The sequence below is a fragment of the Dermacentor silvarum genome, chromosome 1, assembly GCF_013339745.2.
Source record: "Dermacentor silvarum isolate Dsil-2018 chromosome 1, BIME_Dsil_1.4, whole genome shotgun sequence".
NCBI lineage: Eukaryota > Metazoa > Arthropoda > Arachnida > Ixodida > Ixodidae > Dermacentor > Dermacentor silvarum.
This window is the reverse complement of record NC_051154.1, coordinates 292384934-292406850: the sequence shown is the minus strand read 5'-3', so window position 1 is coordinate 292406850 and position 21917 is coordinate 292384934. Positions and strand designations below refer to the sequence as shown.

The 21917-nt window shown below is 44.1% G+C and overlaps 1 protein-coding gene across 1 annotated transcript in view; it reads right to left on the bottom strand.

Moving 5' to 3' along the window:
- Window positions 1-21698, bottom strand: part of LOC119437220 (uncharacterized) — a 46916-nt gene extending 25218 nt beyond the window's left edge. Inside the window, exons 1-3 of the mRNA XM_049660359.1 lie at window positions 21605-21698; window positions 21018-21132; window positions 14413-14485 (exon numbers count right to left, since the gene is read on the bottom strand). Of these exons, the coding sequence (XP_049516316.1) occupies window positions 14413-14485; window positions 21018-21111 (167 nt within the window). The 5' untranslated portion in view covers window positions 21112-21132; window positions 21605-21698. The remainder of the gene's footprint in view (window positions 1-14412; window positions 14486-21017; window positions 21133-21604) is intronic.
- Window positions 21699-21917: the final 219 nt, after the last annotated feature.

The following is a 21917-nucleotide window of genomic DNA, read 5'->3' as shown; positions in this document are numbered from 1 at the left end:
TATTATTTAGGAAATGAGGTACTAGGTAGGCGAGGGTCTGAGTACCATAATTGGTTCTAAACATAGGTGTTCTAAGTCGGTTATGCCTAAGGTGATATTGTGAGTTGTCAGATGGCGAAGATGTGGACAGGGTATTTGGGTCATGCAAAATTTCCTTATGTGTATACATAACAAGCCTTAATTGGAATAACTGATCTACTTTCAGTATGTTTAGTTTGGAAAAAAATGGCGCTGTGTGGTTAATTCGTTTAAGGTTCTCTATGCAACGAACAGCTCTTTTTTGTAGGATTGTCAACCTGTCTAAATTTGTCTTAGTAGTTGTTTAGTAGACAGTAGTCGACAGATTAGTAGACAGTAGTGTAGATGTGAGTGAACAAGGGCATAGTATAATTGAAGTTTTAACCATTTTGGTACCAAGGTTCTGATGTTATATAATATTGAAATTGACTTGCACATATTTGCATGGAGCTTGTTTACATGAGGTGTCCAGCTCAAGTTCTCTTCGAAAACAACACCTAGGAATTTATAAGTAGGAACCCGTTCGATAGAAGAGCCTTTAAAGCTAATACAAGTACTATAGTCACCAGGTTTATTACGGCTTTTAAAGATAATATACTTAGTTTTTCCTACATTTAGTAGAAGCTGATTTAAATTCAACCAGTTTGATAGTTCTGTTAACCAGCTATTAGCGGCTATTTCAAGTTCAAGTAAGTGTTTGCCTGTGAAAAAGATGCTAGTGTCGTCTGCATAGAGAATTATGTCAGGGGTTCGCGGTATATTCACAATATCGTTTATATAAAGAATACAGAATAATGGTCCAAGGATGGAGCCTTGTGGTACGCCATATCTTATCTGTTGTGATTGGGAACGGTAACCATTTACACTAGTAAACTGCACCCTGTCGGATAGATAACTGCGTATCAGATGTAATACCAAACCTCTAACACCGTAGAGAGGGAGTTTACGAAACAAAATGGGATGCTTAATGGAATCAAACGCCTTTTTAAAGTCTTGAAATAATCCAAGAATGTATTGCTTATTATCAATATTAGTAACTAACTTTTCTTTAATATCCAGGAGTGCCATTTCGGTTGATTTCTTTTCACGGAAGCCAAATTGTTGCCGGGCAAGCATTTGGTGGTCGCCAAAGAACTTCATTAATCGTGATTTTAGTGCATATTCTAAGACTTTCGAGAACAGAGGTAGCACAGATATAGGCCGGTAGTTATTTAAGTCATTGTGAGAGCCACCTTTGTGGATGACTACTACTTTAGCTATCTTCATGCCTTCAGGAAAGGTGCCCGTGGCGAAAGCTTGATTGCAGATATGCTGCAGTGGGCCACATAGTAATTCGGCAATATGTTTAATTGGATCAGCCTTAATGTTATCATAACCAGCAGCAGTATTTTTATTTAACGATTTCAGGTATTTGACTATTTCTTGTTTACTACTGGAGTCAAAAAATACATTTTGCGCAGGGAGAAGAAATATATTGTTCACAGTCGTTTGTTGTGTCACCTGTCTGACCTGCCGCACCTGAAGTAAGGAAATGATCATTGAATTTATCCGCTAGACTGGCTTCAGTGAACTCAACGCCGTCAATGGTTAGTGTCGTAGGAAGGCTATCTTTTGATTTACCTATGAGTAGACGTGCCGACTTCCAGGCTTTCCTGGGATTACAGCAGGCCCCAGCAAATCTAGCCTGATAGTACTGAATACGGGCTCTTCAAATCCTAGTTTAATTTGTTGCGAACCTTTTTGTATTCATGTAGTAGAGATATGTCTCTTAGTCTAATGAAGTTATGGTATAGTTTATCTCTTTCTCTAATTCTGTTGTAAAGATCTCTGTTAATCCATGGTTTCCTAGACTTGCTGTGCTTCTTATAGTATTGGAGTGGGAAGGCAGCATCATAGGAACTGTTTACATGTTGCAGAAACAGTTCATATGATAAACTAGGGTTTTGCTCACTGTACACGGCACTCCAGTCAATACTCTCAACACTAGCATGAAATATATACAAGGCATTGGCATTAAAGGAGCGATATGCAACAGGAGCATCGTTATCATTTTTTTTCTTTCTTTGCCGCAGGGAAAAAACAAAATACTGATAAGTGATCGCTCAGATCAGTTGTTAGCACTCTAGCGTTGACGTCACTTTTATCATGGTTAGTTATGCATAAGTCTAGCAGTGTTTCAGTTGGTGTTGTAATTCTAGTGGGCAGTCCTATTAAGTTTGTGCATGAGAATGACTCGATTACATCTAGAAATTGTCGACTTTGTGGACTGAGCAATAGGCAGATCAATATTAAAATCACCAACAAGGATAATAGGCAAACTCCTTAAGGACGCATATTCAAAAACCGTAGTTACAAATCCAAAAAATTCTTGCGTATCCCCTGATGGGGGGCGATAAACTGAGACGATCAGAGATGTTACACATTTAACAGCAATAGACTCATAATGTGCACAAACGGAACAAAATTCGGGAAGCACCTCATATAAGACATCTTCTTTAATATATAATGACACTCCACCACCCCTACGATTCGGTCTATATACACCTTCATGTTTATATCCTTCGAAAAATACTACATCGAACGCACATGAGTACCAAGTCTCAGTGAAGGCCAAGAAATGAAACGTATGACCTAATGAATCAAGCAGTACATCAGTTTGTTTGTTTCTCAGACTACGTACATTTAAATGGAAAATCGACATTCTGTCCTGCTTCTTAAAAGAGGGGCACTGCACAAAAGATTTAAAAGATTCAGCATCATGATATATGGCTTCATGGAAGATAGCCATGATAGCAAAACTCGTAATTGAACACAAGTTATAGAAGAAAATAAGTCATTCAGCGAATCTTATCAAGGTCGCTTTCACTGTCAATGCGCAGTGCTCGATCACCAGGCATCTTGCGCACAAAAAACTTGCCGTTTTTAAACCACGCGAACTGATAATGAAGCTCCACAGCCTTTGCCTTCATTAGCCAAAGAAGTTTCTTGTACTGTGGCGTGAGATTGTCAAGGAAATACACGTCTGAGCTAGCGGCTTTTAATTCGGCCTTCTTAGCCATCCACTGATCACGTGTGGCACGTGATGCGAAACGGACTAGCACGACAGGAACTTTGCCAGTTTTTGGCGGAAGTCTGTGCACGCCTTCAACTTCGGAGCTAGACAATTCAGGAAGGGAAAGCTTAGTTGCTAAATTATTCAGCTTCCCGAGCAAATTTTCATTCTGGGTGACAGGTAAACCATGTATTTCAATATTTTGTCGTCTGCTGTATTGCTCTAGGACACTGACTTGCTTTTGCAACTCAAGCACATTCATGTTGGTGTTAGATAATCCGGCGGAATCTACCCTCTTTTTAAGGGCGGTTATTTCAGTTGCTTGCTTTTGCATTTCAGCAAGCACCGAATCATATTGATCAGACAAATGCTGAACAGACAGCTCCAATTTGTCCACTGTATTCTTTAATACCATTAGTGCATCCACCTTGCTTTGTATTTCAGGTATTTGGGCCAGCTTCTTATTAATTTCAATAAGTATTTTCTCGAAGGTCAATTCATGCTCGCCGGTGTGGCTCTTTTCGCCACGAGCCCTTCGGGCCGCTAAGTGGTAGTACAAACTAGTGAAACCATGCAACCACGTGCCAGTCAGCCGCGTGTACTTTATTAAAAACAAACTACATGATCTCGTTGATAAGTTCCTACCAAGAATAACGTTCTGTGGAAACCGAAACAATCCGTGGTTCACCAAAACGCTGAAGCGACAGCCAAATTAAAAGGGCACCCCTCTGCTTGGAGGAAATATTTTGTGGCGGAAGACGATGATCTGAGGGCTATACGAAATGCTAAATTCTCCTTTTTATACGATGAACTGCCTAAAATGCTTACAAGCAGCCCTCGTCAATTTTGGCAAATATTGAAACCAAAAGAGATGCGCATGATCAGCGTGCTAAATGCACATGACGAAGTGGTCAGTGACAGCGAGTGTGCTGACATGTTTAACGCAGCCCTTTTCTCTGTGTTTACTAAAGAGACTTGAACTCCAGACATTCCCACATCTACTAACATAACTGCGCATATGTCACCAATTATATTCTCGACAGACACCTCGATCATTGATAACATCAAGCTTTCATCGTCAGCAGGTGTAGATGATATTATTTTCAAACTTTAAAAAATATTAAACCTGTACCTGCTGCGTACCTCGCGTTGTTTTTCTCGCAGTCACTCTCTAGGGGCATCTTACCATCCGACTGGAAAGTGGGCAAGATCGTTCCAGTCTTCAAATCAGGCAACAGAGGCACTCCATTAAATTAGGTACAGTTTGAGCCAGCGCCACCGCGCTCTGGCAACGCTGTGCGCCGGCATCCGGTGCCCTTAGAAAACTTCCGGTAGCCGTTCTTTTTGCTCGTTTTTGCTGGTACTTGTTCGCTCGCGCGCTCGTCCTGCGCATATTCTGTGGCATTTAGTGTGTTGTGGCATTCAGTGTGTTGCGTGACGGCGAGTAGCTCTTGGAACATCGACTGTTTTCATTACGTTTACTCCTCAACGGTGTTTTTCAAATCTGGGAGCCTACCAAGAGCTCCCAGATTTGCTCTGCTCACTTCATCCAAGGTACGTTACTACGTGGAGTAGCCGGACTGCTATAATGCTGAATAATAAAAGTGCTAAAGCGCGATTGTTCTGGCCGTATTTCGTGTAACTCACGCGAGAGCCGGTCGACTCTTGCCCCGAGTTTGCCCGCTCGTCCAGTTTCTTGCCTCGGCGTGGATCGCCATGCTACGAACATGAGTTAAAATTATTGTTTAGCGGGTGCCATGCTGCCGCTATTTTATTTGAATATTTTTCGTATCTGAGGCACAAGGGCACTTCTGCAGCTTTACTACCTAGGTACATGTGCGCATTGGTTTATCATGTTTAACGTCCCAAAGCGACTCAGGCTATGACGGACGCCGCAGTGTAGGGCTCCGGATAATTTCGACCACCTGTGGTTCTTTAACGTGTACTGACATCGCACAGTACGGGGACCTCTAGCATTTCGCCTCGATCGAAATGCGACAGCCGGGACCCAAACGGCGTCTTTCGGGTCATCAACAGGGCACCGTAGCCGCTGAGCCACCGCGGCGGCATGTGAGCATTCGTATCGGTATCGCAGAGCAGAATCGAAGAAAAGTTAGCGATTTCCGTGCATGCATGTAGGAAGTTTCGGCCACATTCTAAATGCATTTACGAATTAACGGAGGCCAATTATGGATTGCAATCTCATGCCCAACACTACAGGTTTCATTTTGTTAGAAGTGTGGTAAATTCGTGAGCATTTAAGTTAGTCCCCATTTCAGTCGACCTAGGCTTTTGCACTAAATGACTTTTGAGAATGTACAGTTATTTGTGAATGCATATTGAAAAGCAGAAACAAGGGATATGACGCAAAAAAACATGTGCATGTACACATGCACAGCTTACCAGTTCATCCTCCATCTTGCAGCAATAAAAGTGCCATTGCGAAATGCAAAAACGCCCGTGTGCTTGTGTTGTAGGGCAAGTTAAAGAACCCCAGGTGGTCAAAATGAATCCGGAACCCTCCACTACGGTGAGCCTCATATTCAGAACTAGTTTTGGAACGTAAAACTCCAGAAAGAAGAAAAAAGTGCCATTAAAGTTTTTCTAGTTTTCGGCAGTCCCATTACCTGCCTTGAAGACAACAGTCTGCGTTCATTGCATGTCCTCACTAAGATGCTCCGCTTGTTGCTCCGGGGTTGTAACTGAGGGAAGGCGTTTGGAGTCCGGCGAAAACGAAAATCGCACGACATCATCGTCCAGCAGATCGGGCAGCTCTCCGCCTCTAAACATCAGCTTTTGGCGATACCGATCTTTTGCTTCGGTGCTATAAGCGCCTTAAGGTAATCGCTCGTCATCTCGACAATATTTACGATGTAGAATTAGCTCATCACAGATTCCACCAAGCAGTGCAAACATCGACACACCGGCCTCACACCTTCAAACAACATAAAGTGTTTCTAGCTCTCCTGCCGGAAGTTCCGATGGGGCAACCAATGAGCGCGGCAAACGAGGTTTGTTTGTAAACACTGAAACCGTCTATATAATTACCTAGTGTCCCCTGCAAAATTATGGAACACGTCATATACTCGCATACCATGAACTTGTTAGACTCAATCTTCTTTTTTCACCTTTATCAACACCGATTTCGAAAAGGGTATTCTTGCGAAACGCAGTTGACCATTTTCTTTCACGATCTGCATGTTAACCTTCACAGAAACCTTCGGACTGATGCCATATTCCTGGATTTCGCAAAATCATTTGACATGGTTCCTCATAAACGTTTGCTACTAAAATTGTCTCAGTTAAATTTACATCCCGACGTAGAAAAAGTGGATAGAAGCATTCTTGACTAACCGCTCTCAGTTTGTTTTCGTTAATAACCATTATTCTAGCAGACTCCCCCGTAACATCAGGCGTCCCGCAGGGATGCGTGTTAGGACCGCTTCTTTTTTTTAATTTACATTAACGATATACCAACGCATGTATCATGTAACATTCGTATGTTTGCAGATGACTGTGCAATCTACCGCACAGTTACTAACACATTTGACCTCACATTCATCCAGAACGACCTTAATAATGTACAAGAATGGTGTAATCGCTGGCTAATGAAGCTAAATCCTAACAAATGTAAACTTATGTATTTCACTCGCTGCTGTAACCCCCTCACATTTGCCTGTTCCGTTGCTGATCTTCCAGTAGAATCAGTCCATTCATTCAAATACCTGAGTGTCACTCTATCTCGTGATCTGTCCTGGCGCTTGCACACTACTAACATCATCTCAGCTGCTAATAGATCACTGGGATTTCTTAGGAGACATCTACGTCATACCCCACAAAAAGCAAAAGCGTTGGCCTATAAATCATTTGTAAGATCGAAACTTGGGCATGCATCTCCCATCTGGAACCCGCATCAAATTTGTATAATAAATGCACTCGAGTCTGTACAAAATCGTGCTATAGGTTTATTCAATCTTTATATTCTTATGATATCAGGATTTCATCGTTGAAAGTGGAATCTGGATGGGAGGAAACGCTTTCGTTCCGTGGACAAGTTGCCACCCTCTCTCTCTTCCGTTCATTTTTTTACAGCTCCCTTAATCACACACCATATACATGACGCCCCCTTCGTGCATGTCTCATCGCACCGGTCATCCGCTTCAAGTTGCACGCGCAGGTGCCCGGACCACCACTTTTCAAGCATCACTTTTTATTCGAGCAGCAAGGGACTGGAACGGCCTTCCACACGCCATCGCAGCCATCAGAAGCCCACCTGCCTTTACCGAAACTGTTGTCACCCATATTTCAAAATGAACACCTGTTTCTAATATTTATTTTATTAACCACCCGTTATGCAATATCCCTCCAATGGGGTTTTTAAGGTAATAGAGTGAAGTGAAGTGAAGTGTAGTACGTATGGGTCTCGGCTTATGCTGTGCCACCGAAAGCTTGGTGGGTTGAGCTATTGCCGCACAATTGGTCGTTTCCATCAGGAAGGCTCGATTACACGCAATGTAAACCTGGAAAGAGTTCTGCACTGCAGCACCTCCTTAAACAGGGGGCGTCCACCTCGCAATCTCTGACTTCCCAGTGGGTCAACGAAAGGAATCGGGCTGGGAGGTAGGGGGGGGGGGGGTCGAATTTTCATATATTGCATGGAGCATAAAATAAAACTTCTCCACAACCGGCTTCACTGGGATTTGCACAGATGCCAGTGAAGTAATGCGCATTTGGGAGACAAGAGCCCTAGCCCAGATATCTATCATCCAACGATGGTGCTCCACACAGACTCTGAGCGCCGTGGCATATGTGCATGTATTTCGGAGGCCATAACGAGCATACTGTACTGGATGTGGCATACATGTGAATCGCATAGGAATTGTTCTTTACACGATGACCACTCAACGTCACTGCCAACCGCGACGTCGATACGACAACGCCCGCGTAGTTTACACAGTAACTCGCAGTATTCACAGCTGCCAAGTGCCTATTATAGTAGCACCGAAAATGTACGTAGAAAACGAAATCGCTCAAATCTTGCATGTGGCACTGCGTCATTTCGCTCGTGCTATCGGTTGTAGAAGTTCTGGGCCGGTATTTTGTAGCGATGCCTTTAAAGTAATAATGCCTTTTCGCGCTTATCGCGCTTTGTGTGTGGTCAGAGCGACGGTCCGCTCGCGTTATCAACGTTGACATCGTGAGCGGGCCGTCGCACTGACCACTGAGAAAGCGCGATAAGCGCGAAAAGGCATTATTACTTTAAAGGCATCGCTACAAAATAGCGGCCCAGGCCTAGGAGTCTATTCGGAAGTTTCAGGCAGGACATTCAAAACGAGTCACCGTGTCTTAGAAGCATGAAGCCTATAACAGAGCAATTGTCTACTCACTTATGGCCTAAATATATATATATATATATTGATATGATCTCAAATACCTCGCCACAGTTACGTCAAACGTGTAAGTGCGTGAACGTTGTCCTAATGCACTATGAAAACAAAGAAATGTGACTGTTTCATAGAAAACAAACAGTAATATACATGTATCATGAATGCCCGAATCAAATATATTTAAATTGTAAAAATGTTCAACCACTGCGAACAACAAAAAAATGCAGCAGAACGAACAAGTTAGAATCTATATACAGCGACGCTTTGTGTGAGTGCATAAAGAGGCGAAACACGAGTTTATGTTCATTGAATGTCCGCACAAAGTGGCACGGAAGACTTTATTCAGACATTGTAGAGAGGCTAATGCAATGCCACGGCCGCGGATGCACGGAGGCGAGCGACATCTGGTGGTGGCGCAAGGAACCCAGCGGCGCGCGCTGCGCTCGTCCTCCCCTGTGATTGGTTGGCCTATTCGGCTACATAACAGCCATGCCGCAGCACCCGCGGTCACGAAAACCCGCCGAGATTCCCAAAGACAAGCTTCGCTTTTATATAAAGAAGTAACGATTAGCATATATGCATTCGTCCAAACAATTGCGAATAAAAGGGGCTTGTAAATCTAAATACATAGAGCCTACTTGGAGAAGCGGAGTCTCAGGATGCTGAAGTCTGTTCACGTACGTAGTTCGATTTCCACAGCATGCATTACTTTGTCATACAGAAAGGGGACTGCGTACATCCCAAAAAGAATGGGCAAAAACTTATCTATTCCACACTACCCTTTCTGTACTATCACAAATTCTAATTACCTTTCATATGTAATAATATATATATTAGTAGTGTTTTCATTGTTACTTTAAAGGATAACTTCTTATATAACCGGACTCTTCGCCCCTAAAAAAGCACCCTAACTGCTGGGGTCTCTTCCAGTTCCGCGTAGTGGGTGGACACAATTATTTGAAAAAAAAAAGGCAGGCAATAAAAAACAAAGAAACAAACAAATATGCTGGTCTTCGCTATGGGAGAATGCTGCTGTCGTAGTAAATGAGTTCAGAGCCGAAGGAACAGCTGAAATCTGCTGCCTTTTTTAAATTATTCACTGTAGGGCACCCGCTCTAATAGCGAAATTTAAGCCGAGATGTAGATCTGCCTAGCAGAAATTGTAAGACAAGCGTCAATTTCGAGTTCCCCGCCCCGAAAGTCTACCAAAAAAATGCATTAGCTTTACAGTTAAGATCATCTCGAAGTGCTTGTTGCACGGTTTTGATAAAGTCCTTAGATTTCCTGCTCTTTCTTACGTAGCGACATCTACTCCGTCGGCCGCCATTATCTTCCAAGATAGCATGCGACCGCCAACGGCCGCTGCTATCTAGGCAGCTCGCAGCAGCGTGCAAGTGATTGGGGGGGGGGGGGGGGGGGTTAGGAAGAACATGGCTGCCGGAATGAGCGTCGCTCAAAGCTAAGAACGCATGACAAGCGAGAGTTGTAAATTCACTTTCCTTAGTATATTTTAATGCCAGGAGCATTGTTAATAAAGCTGAACAATTTGAAGATATCTTGCTAATTTACTCTCCTGACATTGCCGTCATAACGGAAACATGGCTGCACGCTGATATTCATGATTGAGAAATAGTTCCTCCCTCTTATTTTCTTCTTTGCTCCGACCGCGACAGTCGCGGGGGTGGAGTTGCCATAGCATTAAGGCAGGGCTTACCTTTTCGCAAAGAGCAAGGTATTCCAGATCATGAAAGTGTGTGGTGCACTGTATATGTCCAAGTGTCACCCGTGCTGATTGGTGGTATTTATAGGAAACCAAACGCGTCTGACGACTATACATACTGAAAATTCACGACTTCCTTTGTGGCAGGTTGAAAGATCGTACTAAGCTAATTCTTACTGGTGATTTTAACCTCGCGACTATTGATTGGAGCACGTTGACAGCCGGTAGTAGAGATCTTAGTAGTTCTGAACTGCTTTTGAACATAGCGTTTAGTTTTTCGTTATCTCAGCTTGTCACAGAGCCAACGCGCATTCAAGGGCAAAAATATTCAGTACTAGACCTTGAATTCGTCTCTAATCATCTAACAGCCGGCATCACACTCGTGGAGGGCATATCAGATCACAAACTGCTGCTGCTAACAGTTACTATCGGCGCTAGCGGACCAATTCCTGAATCACGTGTAGCTGTTAAAAACCACAATAGAGCTGACGATGTCAGCATCATCGACTACCTTGAAGTAGCATTAGAAACCTTTTCCATTGAAAGTTATGGCACTGTGAATAATGTATGGCTTAAACTGAAAGACATAATAACATATTGTGAGGGAACGTTCGTTCCCACGCGACTGAAACGTACAAAACGCAGAAACCCATGGATTACGCGTAGTGTGATCCACCTAAAAAGAAAACTACAGAGGATGCGAAGAAAAAACGTAATCCTGAAGACATTCGCCGACTTTCTGGTGAGCTCAAAACTGCTTTAAGGAAGGCAAGAGATGTTTTCTTTTCAACAACACTAATAAATTTTATGACACAGTACCCACAAAAGTTTTGGCACTACCTATCCAGGCCCGAGAACCACGTGACTCAGATCGACGTAAATGGAATTATAATTGGTGAAGCTCACACCATCGCCAACACATTTAAAAGATAATTTCAGTCCGTTTTTACAAGCACCCCTGGGATTACAGAAAGTGAAACTATGACGGATCCCCCGTTATCAATGTCTGAAGTAGTCGTAACTTAAGAAGGAATACTTAATTTATTGCTACAGATTGACGTTAAAAAATCTCCAGGTCCTGACAATCTTTCAAATGTTTTTCTTCGGCGTTACGCAGAAGAGATAACTCCTTTCTTGCATACAATTTTTGTAGCGTCGCTTCATACAGCCACCCTTCCGATGGACTGGCTACGTGCCAAGGTCCTCCCGATTCACAGAGGAGGTAATAAGTTACTGGTAAACAGGCCAATTTCAGTCACTAGTTGCTGTTGTAAAATGATGGAGCATATTATTAGCAAAGCAATTACCTCCTACTTAGAAGATAACAATCTACTTTACCCCAAACAACACGGGTTTCGTAAAGGTCTTTCTACCGTAACTCAACTCCTCGAAATAACGCATGACTTTGCTACAGTAATTAACTCGAGACTTCAAGCTGACGCAATATTCGTAGACTTTTCCAAAGCTTTTGACAGGGTGCCCCATCCAAATAATTGACAGGCTTAAGAATATCGGGATTAACACTAACGTAGTACACTGGATAGCCGCCTATCTCTCAAACCGCAGTCAGTATGTTAAAATAAGTGACACTGAATCTGAAGAGTTAGATGTCTACTCCGGTGTTCCACAAGGGTCTGAGCTCGGTCAAATTATTTTCCTAATATTTGTTAACGACATTCATTCTCATATTGAACCTGATGTAACAGTAAGGCTATTTGCTGATGACTGCGTCATCTACACTACAGTACGCACGGTTAACGACCAGATACGACTTAATTCCTCCTTAACAAACATTGCCAGATGGTGTCAAGAATGGGGTATGGAACTTAACGTAGCAAAAACTTCATCAATGTGTACAACTCGAAAAAAGGTACCCTTAAAATTTGCGTATCATCTAATGGGACTACATGTAACAGAAACTGATACAGTTACATACTTGGGTGTTGCCATCACAAACACAATATAATGGGATGTTCACATTAAACAGACGTGCACAAAAGCATATAGACAGCTGGGATACCTTCGCAGGAAACTTGCACTGGCACCTTCCAAAGCTTGGCTAGCTAGTTATAAGGCCCTTGTAAGGCTAATCCTTGAATACGGCAGTATTATCTGGAATCCGCACCAAATCTACCTTCTTAATCAACTGGAGGGAATTCAAAATAAAGCTATTCGGTTTGTGTATTCGCAGTACTCACGTGACGTCAGCATAACCGCACTACGCAACAGGGCAAACATTCAAACTTTGGCGATTCGCCAACGCGTTGCTGCTTTAAAGTTTCTTTACCTTCTTTATCATTAATATAAGCAAACACGAGTACCTAAAACCACCATACCAGCGCTCAGCCAGAACAAACCACGACAAGAGTATCAGGCCATTTATCTCCCGCTGTAATACATTCAAGTATTCCTTCTTTCCGTCAGTTATAAAATTATGGAATAAACTGCCACGCGACATTGTGTCCTCAGAATGTAGTAACGCATTTTCTGTCAAGATTGAAAAATTTCTTAATCAACAGGTTGCGCCGTTGTAGAAGAAAAAAAAAGCGCTGCTCACGGAGTGTATGCTTTTCATGTGTATGTTGATCGCAGTTCTTTTTAGTGTATGCTTTTACTATGTATGCCGCTTGCAGTTCTTATTCCGAACTCAGTGTCTAATGTGTACCCTTTCCTGTTAGTCTGTACTGTTTGTTTTTTTCTTCTTCTTTTTTGTGTATTCTTTGCAATCTGTACTTTTTTTATTTTTTGTTCCCACTCCTGTAAGAGCCTGTCAAGGCTTACAGTATAAATAAATAAATAAGTAATAAATGAGATTCGTGGGCGGTGCTTCAAAGCTTGTCACTACTTAAAGAAAGCAAAAAATATCTATAGGGATATTAGGTTTTGAGAAACTGTTAGCTTGTACGCCTGTTTATTTCGTAGCACACTTTAAGGCCGAATATCTAAAAAGTTACTCCAGTCTTACGATTTCTGCTAGGCAAACGTGACTTCAGCATTTCTCGGCTTGAATTTCGTAATTGGAACACGTGCCCGAAAGTTAAGGAAAAGTTAATTAATGAATATTCTTAATTTTCTTAGTTCAGCTACCTGGATTTTTCAATTTCTTGTGCAGGTAATTTCCGCCTCTTCTGTAAAGGGATCTGAAATGGCGAAACCACCCTATATGCTACCGTCAAATAAAAATATGTTCGAACTAAAAAAAATACAAGGTGGTATATTTAGGGGTAATGCTTATTTAGGCACAATAGAAGAATGACTGGATGATCTACTGATCCTTCGGGTTTTATATTGCACAATTTCACCAAACCTGTGAGAGATGGCCGTGGTAGAGACACTTTCCGACTTGGGGTTCTTTCACCGAAATTTCAGTGCACATGTATTTGTGCCCCGCTATTATCGACATGCGCCCACAGTGGCCCGGAATCTAATAGTGCGCATCAGTCTTATGCCTGTAAACTGCACTGCATGAAGCAGAAACTAAACGCGCAATCTGTGCACAGAGGCAGAACGCCATAGCCACTGAGTCGCCACACAGCGGATATACGAGAGAAGGAACAACCATTTTCTCAGACACGAGAATTCGTAGCGATTCTAGGGAGCAGCTATCTTTTGCCGAGGACTGTGGGGAACGGGCAGAAATAACGAAACAACAACCGCGATAGTGCTTGCCGCTGAGTGTTCGGTCGTCATGGCTTTGTAAAGGCGGATTCACACTACGGCGACACGACAACGATTTTGGTCTGCTGACTGATGACGACAGCAGTTTACACGACGGAAAACGCTGTGGCCAACAGTCGTCAGACCGAAATCGGTGCCGTGTCTTGCCTAGTGTGAATCAGCCTTAACCAAACCCGGATCCCGTGCGTATGCAGCTGCACTGACGGCTGGCGGCGGGGGTCGAGCTTAAGGGCGCTTGGTCTAAACGGGCGTGTCAGAGTATTACGATTCCTGTCTATACAGCACTCGCCACCAAAACAACAGTTCGCCAAGTTCCTTGTGTTAGCGCACTGCTAAAGGCGGATTCACACTAGGCCAACACGGCACCGATTTTGGTCTGCCTACTGTTGGCGACAGCGTTTTCTTTCCTTTAAACCGTTGGCCACAGCGTTTTCCGTCCTGTAAACTGCTGTCGTCATCAGTCGGCAGACCAAAATCGGTGCCGTGTAGGCCTAGTGTGAATCCGCCTTTACGGAGCGCTGAAGGGCACGCACACAAGATGAGCGTTCCGTACTCACTGGCAGGCTACGCGGCAGCGGCTCAGGCACAGCTGGTAGGCACCCAGGTTCTCAACTTTTCTCGTGCATATGTCTGTTGTACAAGAAGGTTTAAACCGTGTGAACAGCTGTGGTTAAATTAGTTAACATGCGTAAACACCACAGAAACGCAATCCCAAAGCAAAGCCAAGATAGAGAGAGAGAGAGAAATAAAAGGAAAAACAGGAGAAAGCACTGGTTACCGTGTCAATAAATGTAGTAAGCGTAAATGCATCGGGCCCCGCGTAAGAGCAGTAACACTACGGAACGTACTGAAACTTGGTGCCCGGGAAAAGAAAACTCAGATCTGGGCGTGCATTTTTTTTTTCAATTTGTTCCTAGCCAACAAGAGTCAAGAAGGCAGCCACTCATACTAACGGCACGCCAAGGTGAAAAGGATTCTTTTTCTTCTTTCTGTGGTTTTACGCGCCAAAACTACTTCTGATTATGAGGCACGCCGTAGTGGAGGGCTCCGGATTAATTTTGACCACCTGGGGTTCTTTAACGTGCACTACAACGCAAGCACACCGGCGTTTTTGCATTTCGCCTCCATCGAAATGCGGCCGCCACGGCCGGGATTCGATCCCGCTACCTCGTGCTCAGCAAGGTGAAAAGGATAATCAGCCCATTGCGATGACTTCATACAGCTGCGCATGTAATAGTCATTTCTTCGCGCATCACTGCGGCTGCATCTAGCAACACAATTAATTAATTAATTATAAACAATGATACACCACAAGGCCCTATTTTGGCTCAAGCAGTTAGCAACTTAAACAATTCTATGCATCAGTACCACTGACACAGCGCTACACAATTGCCATACCAGATTAGAAAACTTATAGAAAGGCAAAAGCAGCAGTAAAAATTCGAAAATAAAATGCAAACTTAGTTGTTAAGAAACTTTTCGAAAGATTTAACTTTAAATAAACTTTAACCTGGATGAATATTTGGACTAATTCATTTAGTGGACACGTTGAAATTTCGCAGGGGAAGCCCGCTGTTGCTTATAGCACGTAGGAATCCTGTTGAAAATTTAGCGCTAACACCGCTGATACTAGCACCAATGGAGAAATATCATTCACATACACGCACATATATACATTAGTGTCCTAGTTTATATATTCGCAAAAGAAAATCCTACCTCGTGTGACACGGGACAAAGTTAGGTGGAACAACGTCATACTTTGTGACATACTTTTAGGACGAATGTCTCAAAACTCGTACCAGTCTCAGTATTCCTTTTAAGTGGAGATGCCAGGGTACTGATTGGCTTCAATTCAGAAACTGCAGCCAGTGCCACAAAGAAGTAAAGGTTGCATTAGGGGAAAAAAAACTACACTGAGCTGTCCTTGAAAAAAAAACTGGCTGTTCCCTTAGAAGGCTACAGCGCGGAACCGACACAGCGCTGACTTTTAACAAGAATTAAATGAAAGCCAGCGCTGTGCCTGCGTACTTTGTGTGCCCCTCTTCGTCGGTTCCGCGCCGTAGCCTTCTACGATGTTCAGCCAACAAGCCAAGTGGCTACTCTGGCTATGCCCATTTCAAGCTGAATACATGCTAAATGTTAGCTGGTGAACTTCGGCATGTAGGGCGGATATCATTCCTACCGTACGTGACAGACCTAAATAAACAATCAAAGGACCACTCGGTGGAATTTTTTCAGCCGAGCCCATCATTGCGCGTGAGTGATATTATTGAGTGGGTGACATTGATTGAGTGATAGAGTAATGCTCTCCAAAAGTGCACCCGCCGAGAGTTCATCAACGCTATCTACACACTTCTGATTGTTGCCTGCGTCCAACTATGCACATATCTTTTTTGGACTATATAGATATTTTGTTTTAAAGAAAGGCTATGAGCGTAGTGAACGTGGCGTTCTGGCACACGATTTCCTATAGGCGTGGCAGACGGACTTCGCCGCGAGTAACGTAAGTGTGACAAGCATATTAAAAAGAAATGTTAACTTTTTTATTAGAACCTTGAGGACACTTATAACACATTTGGAGACAGTGACATTTCAGTGTTTTATTGCAAGATCATTTTCTTTAGTATTGAAGATCGGACCTGGTTCGATATAGTATATACTCGCGTAACGAACGCACTTTGTTTTCCCCAAAAATCGAAGCAAAGTTGGGGGGTGCGTTTATTATCCGGGGTAAATTTTATGGGAACTCTTTCGAAACAGTAAGAATTGAAAATTGAGACGATAATTATTTGAAAAATGCAATTACACAACTTGTCCTTGAGGTAAAATAGACGTAAGCTATTTGCAAACCGTAACAGCATTCTTATCGCACTTCACCAGACATCGAAACCACCAGAGCTGTCGTCGAGGTCGCTGGCCGCTTCACCCACATCACAGTTCGTCCTCGCAGCCGCTTCCGACCGGCTGCCGTTATCGGAAGCACCACGTTGAAGCGCTGCTTTTCGGCAACTGTTTTGACAAGCACGATGTGTGCGTCTCTTTGCTCGACCGTCCTGCTCATCGCGCGGCATGTCAGAGCGGCATGTCATCGCGCGGCAGTCAGAGGCGTATAATTCGACTTTGGCGCCATCGCCCACAGCGAAACCAAAGACCGGCAGAAAAGCGAGCACCAGACTACGCCGACCACGTGCCGGCCGCCCCTCCTTCACTTGGACTCTCCCAAGCGCCGCTATCCGCCGGGCATCGCGCGCGCACGCACGCTCTCCTTTTAAAGGGACACTAAAGAGAAACGGGAAGTTCAGCTGTAATAAAAGAGGGACCTTCGGGAACGCATGCAGTTTTTGTTGGGTGCAAAAATATGAGTTATTAGCGGAGAAATTCGTAAACAAAGACCAAATATATCTCTTCCTCGATTTCTCTCACCCCAGATTTGGCGCTGAAGCAGTGTCGTCACAGATTTCATTGCTCTCAGCGAATCAGAATGCGCCATGACACATCACCGCTTGCGTAAACGGCCGAGGCGCTGGCTACATCATGGCTGCATGGATGCTGCGTTTACGTTCGCCGCGATGGATACCGTTGCTGCCGCTGAACCTTGCAACGAAGAGCTCGCCAGGGTAGCAGGACTGCATTTCAGCGATATTCAGTGAAACGGAGCGCGAAATGATCCTCCGTGCTCGAGCGGTAGGTGTTTCCGCGTGCGATGGCGGTGAGCCTCCGACCGCGCCGGCGGAAAGCAGAGCTTCGTTTTCGTCGACGGAAGGCGTGTGTGCGGTCCGCCAGGCGACGATATTCGCGACAGAACATGCGTAGAAAGTTGCGCAGGTACTCAGTATGGTTATTTCGTGGATTTATTTAATGACATTCAGCACTCACCGAGCCGCCAGTTTGCTACTGCAGGGGCACTGATAGGGGGTTTAATGAAGGCCGCATTGAGGGAACGTCTGCTCGAGAAAGGACTGGATTCTGGGGCACGCCAAGATACTTTTTTGTAGGATTATACACATAATCCGAGGGCGAGAAATGCAGAGAGCGCACCATCGGTTTCTCTGGCTCTTTCGCCGTTTTATCATCGGCAGAGCACTGAGCCATTGCGAACGCCGGGGAGCCGGGGCTCACCACGCGGCACCACATGAAAGGACACAATCGAGTCAACACTGCCGCTGCCCCTGAGCAAGCACCTTGGGCCATTTATACAGCCCTCAACACTACACACACGAGGCATTTTCTGACTGTTTGCCGCGAAGTCAATGTTTTTCGAGCCACGCAACACGCAACCAAACACTGTAGAGCGGAACAGGCGCGCGCGATGATGCATGGACAAAAAACGAAACTACGAAACTATCACAACCGGATGTATCGCCGTGCCATTTTTTCTTATTTAATTTTGCGATAAACTTGTACTTCCTCGCTTGTAACGGTTTAAAAAGTTGGCAACTGCTGTTTATGTACGTTTAAGGTGTATTTCATTTTGCGTTTTTTTAACAGCGATAAATCGCTCTCGACCAATCGCGACCGGCCTGCGTTTGTAATCTCCGACGTCACGAACGTGTAGTGCGGGAAATTCGAAGGAGCGTCAGCATCCATCCTTCAGTTTTTCGCTATTTTCTCGCTTATTAAACATCTGTTCGCCGTAAGAATGGTATGACTCTGATTGTGATAGGATAATCTACCATTAAAGCGCAACTTCCGGTTTCTCTGTAGTGTCTATTTAAGTTAGAATCCGTAAACTGCGTTGAGTACTGTTGCGAAGAGCCAGTTGCCTCGAGCCTGCGCGTTGCCTTTGCGCCGGCACTGTGCGGCAAGCATGCGGTAAGAGTGGTAAGAGCAGGCTAAGCGTTATCGCGGTCGCTGCTTCTGTCAGGTCCCGAGCGACCGCGATAATGTGCAGCCTGTTCTTTCCGCATGCTTCCCGCCAGTGTTCTCTCGTCATGTCTTCGCCATGGACGGGCACCGAGATTAAGTGCGCTTGTATTAAACACATGGGCGAGAGTAAAAGATCCCAGTCTCTCCGAAAAACTATCGCATAGTCGTTAGATCGTGGGACCGCAGAGTAGCAAAGTTGGGGGTGCGTTCATTACGCGAGTAAATACAGTATACATAAAATCAAATTTCAACGGTCAATACAGAAGCAACAAGGAGACCGATGGCGCAGGGAGCCTAGAAAAGGCATCTCCGCTATCAGATCAGACGGAAGCGCCCCGTGGCGGCCAGTCGTGGTAGATACTGATACGGCACGTTTTTCTTGGCAAGCAGATGCCGCGACGTTCCGTCTGATCTGATAGCTTAGATGAATTTTGCACACTTCCGGCAGGCTGGGCATCGATAGTGCCTGGACTGAGTGTTGAAATTTGATTACGTATACATAACCTCAGATTAGGTGCGATTATCATGCTTAAAAAAATGGGGGTGAATTGAAATATAACTGCCTCTGAATATTTTATATATGCCCTTGGGTAAATTTTCTTCTCAATATTGTTTTTTACCTTCCTTCCTTATTTTCTTTTTTTAACCTGTTACATGCTATCCGACGACCTCTTCACACAACTGCATGTTTAATTTATTGACTCGTTAAATGATATCTTTCCGCTCCTTGTTATTCATGTATAACTGGTAAGGTAAGTTTGTTTAAATGTTCGTTTTTTTACTGGTTCTTTTATGTTTTTCGATATCACGCTGTTTAATTATCATGCAGAAACATATGCATTTATATCCCTAAACTCAGCGTCTAACTATTGTTTAACCATGCTTTTTACTTAAATCCCCCGCCCCCTCTCCCCTTCTGGGATATGAATATATATACTGTATTGCCAAACTGCCATGCTCTCGAATGAGAGTAGCAGTTTCGTAAATAAAAAGTAACTAAACAACTGTCCCAAAGTTCTAATAAGGAAAGTAATTAACGAATTTTCGTTCACTGGTCTTCGGAAATTAATATTATTAGCGGCAAAGTATGTCCGCGCCTTGCTGTACAACTCCTTGCTACGCTCATAGCCGTTTCATAAAAAATCTAATAATCTGCGTAAGTAGTCGTAACTAATTAGATAACAGGACACACACACACACAATAAAACAAAACAAAAAGAAACAATCTGAGTTGCTGTACACAACTGCCAACAACATGCTTTCGGCCTCATCCGTCCAAAATGTGCGCATTATTCAAAGTTGGTTCAATTAAATTCGCTTCAGAGACCAGCTAGCCCGAGATAAAAACAATGCATCGAACTCTGGAGCAAATCTTCTGCTCCACAAGTCACCAAGTATACTCGGCCGTTGGACACAGAATCCACAGCGGGACCAGATTATTCACTTCGTTCCGTCTGGTGACCGCATAGGAACAGCGACCCCTGTGCCGATCGCACACCCTAAATGTATGCAAGTGCAGCGGCTAATATTTCCAGAAGACTCAAGGATAGGGAGAATGGCTGCTCGTATTTTGGCGTGTTTCTGAAGGTGTGATAATTATGCGGAACAGATAATTATGCGCTACAGAAAATAAACCTACTGGCCCCTCACCACCGCCGCCACCACCACCAGCACACAGCGCCGCTTTTATCGTTATCATAATTTATTACACTGCAAATTAAGATGTTCATTTTATCACAGGGGTCTGACGTTATATTCCTGACATTATAAGACACTACAAAAAGTTAATTATTGCAAAAATGCGCGAACGGACTAAGACGAGGGAAGAACACAGAGACGCCCGCTTGCGCAATACGAGCGCGTAAACTGCAAAAAGTCGTTTGGCTCAACCAAACTGCGGCTTAACGCGTAACAGGATAACGTTAAAACCCATACCGGGATTTCACAAAGAGCATTTGTAGAAATAAAGTATTACAATTGCTTCTAAGAAAGAAAATAAAAAAAACTGAATATAAATTAACGGGGATTCGGCTATGGGTGACAGGAAGTAGCACACTCGCGACCTTCAGTCATTGGGCTATTCTCTGGTATTTGACGGGTCCGGTTGAACGAATTGGTGTGCTGAAACAAAAACTGACATCTGCACCACACCACTCAAAAGTCGTACACGCAATGATGCCCATTATTTACGCTCGAGCCTTTGCCACCGAAGTGAGGAGAAGTTGGGAAAAAAAGCTGACAAGGAGCGAGAAACGGGCATCGGTCGACGCTGTGTGCAGTGCACACGGCTATTTACCGTCTCTGATGATATCGCAGACTTGGCCTCCGAAAGTGGCCGCGAACTCGTGGTGCGTGCGAACGCACTGGCAGTGCTTCATCTCCAGCGTCATTTCGCAGTTCTGCACGCATATCTGGTGAGGCGGGAGAAAAAAAAGAAACCGTGCACCCGCGCTGAGGGGCGGAAGCGGAAGAAGCGTCACACGCGCGAATGATTTATGATTAACATGCCATATAGGGCGCACGAGGTTAAGCTATATATACTAAAACGCGTGGAAAAAATGAGATACATCAGCACTAGCCAAAATGCGTCATTGATCTTAAGTGATGCTCTATGCATATGTACACCCTTGAGCAAAAGAATACGGACCACAGAGTTGCCGAAAAAAACTGAATTTTTTCGTAATTAACAAGCATAAACTGGAATTGACGAGTACACTGAAAAGTTCCCAATGCCAAGTTTGTACTGCAGTCCTCAATTTCAAGTTGCGTTCACAGGTAGAGGGAAAAGCGGGCTTTATCGCGCAACCCCTGGTCCGTATACTTTTGCTCACGGGTGTACATACACAGTTCAATAATATCAACTACGTCTGAGGCAGTTGTTACCAGTTCTGCAGCCTCTCAACAGTTGGTTTCCGTGGGCCACTGAAGTTCGTTACAGGCGCGTGCGAGTGCGTTGTAGGAGGAACGAAGTGCCAGACTTAACTACTGGAAGTATATACAGACACCATATATGTTAAGAACGACGTGTTGGTTGCTAACGGTTATATGCCGACCTCATTGTTTGCTGCGGCCCCATAGTATGCATGTACAGAGACACAAGTTTGTTTGTGGTATAGGTATACGTGACGGCGCGCATAAGGAAGACGAACGAGGGTGCGGCTTCAGCATGTGTTGCCGTGTATACTATTCGCCTTCC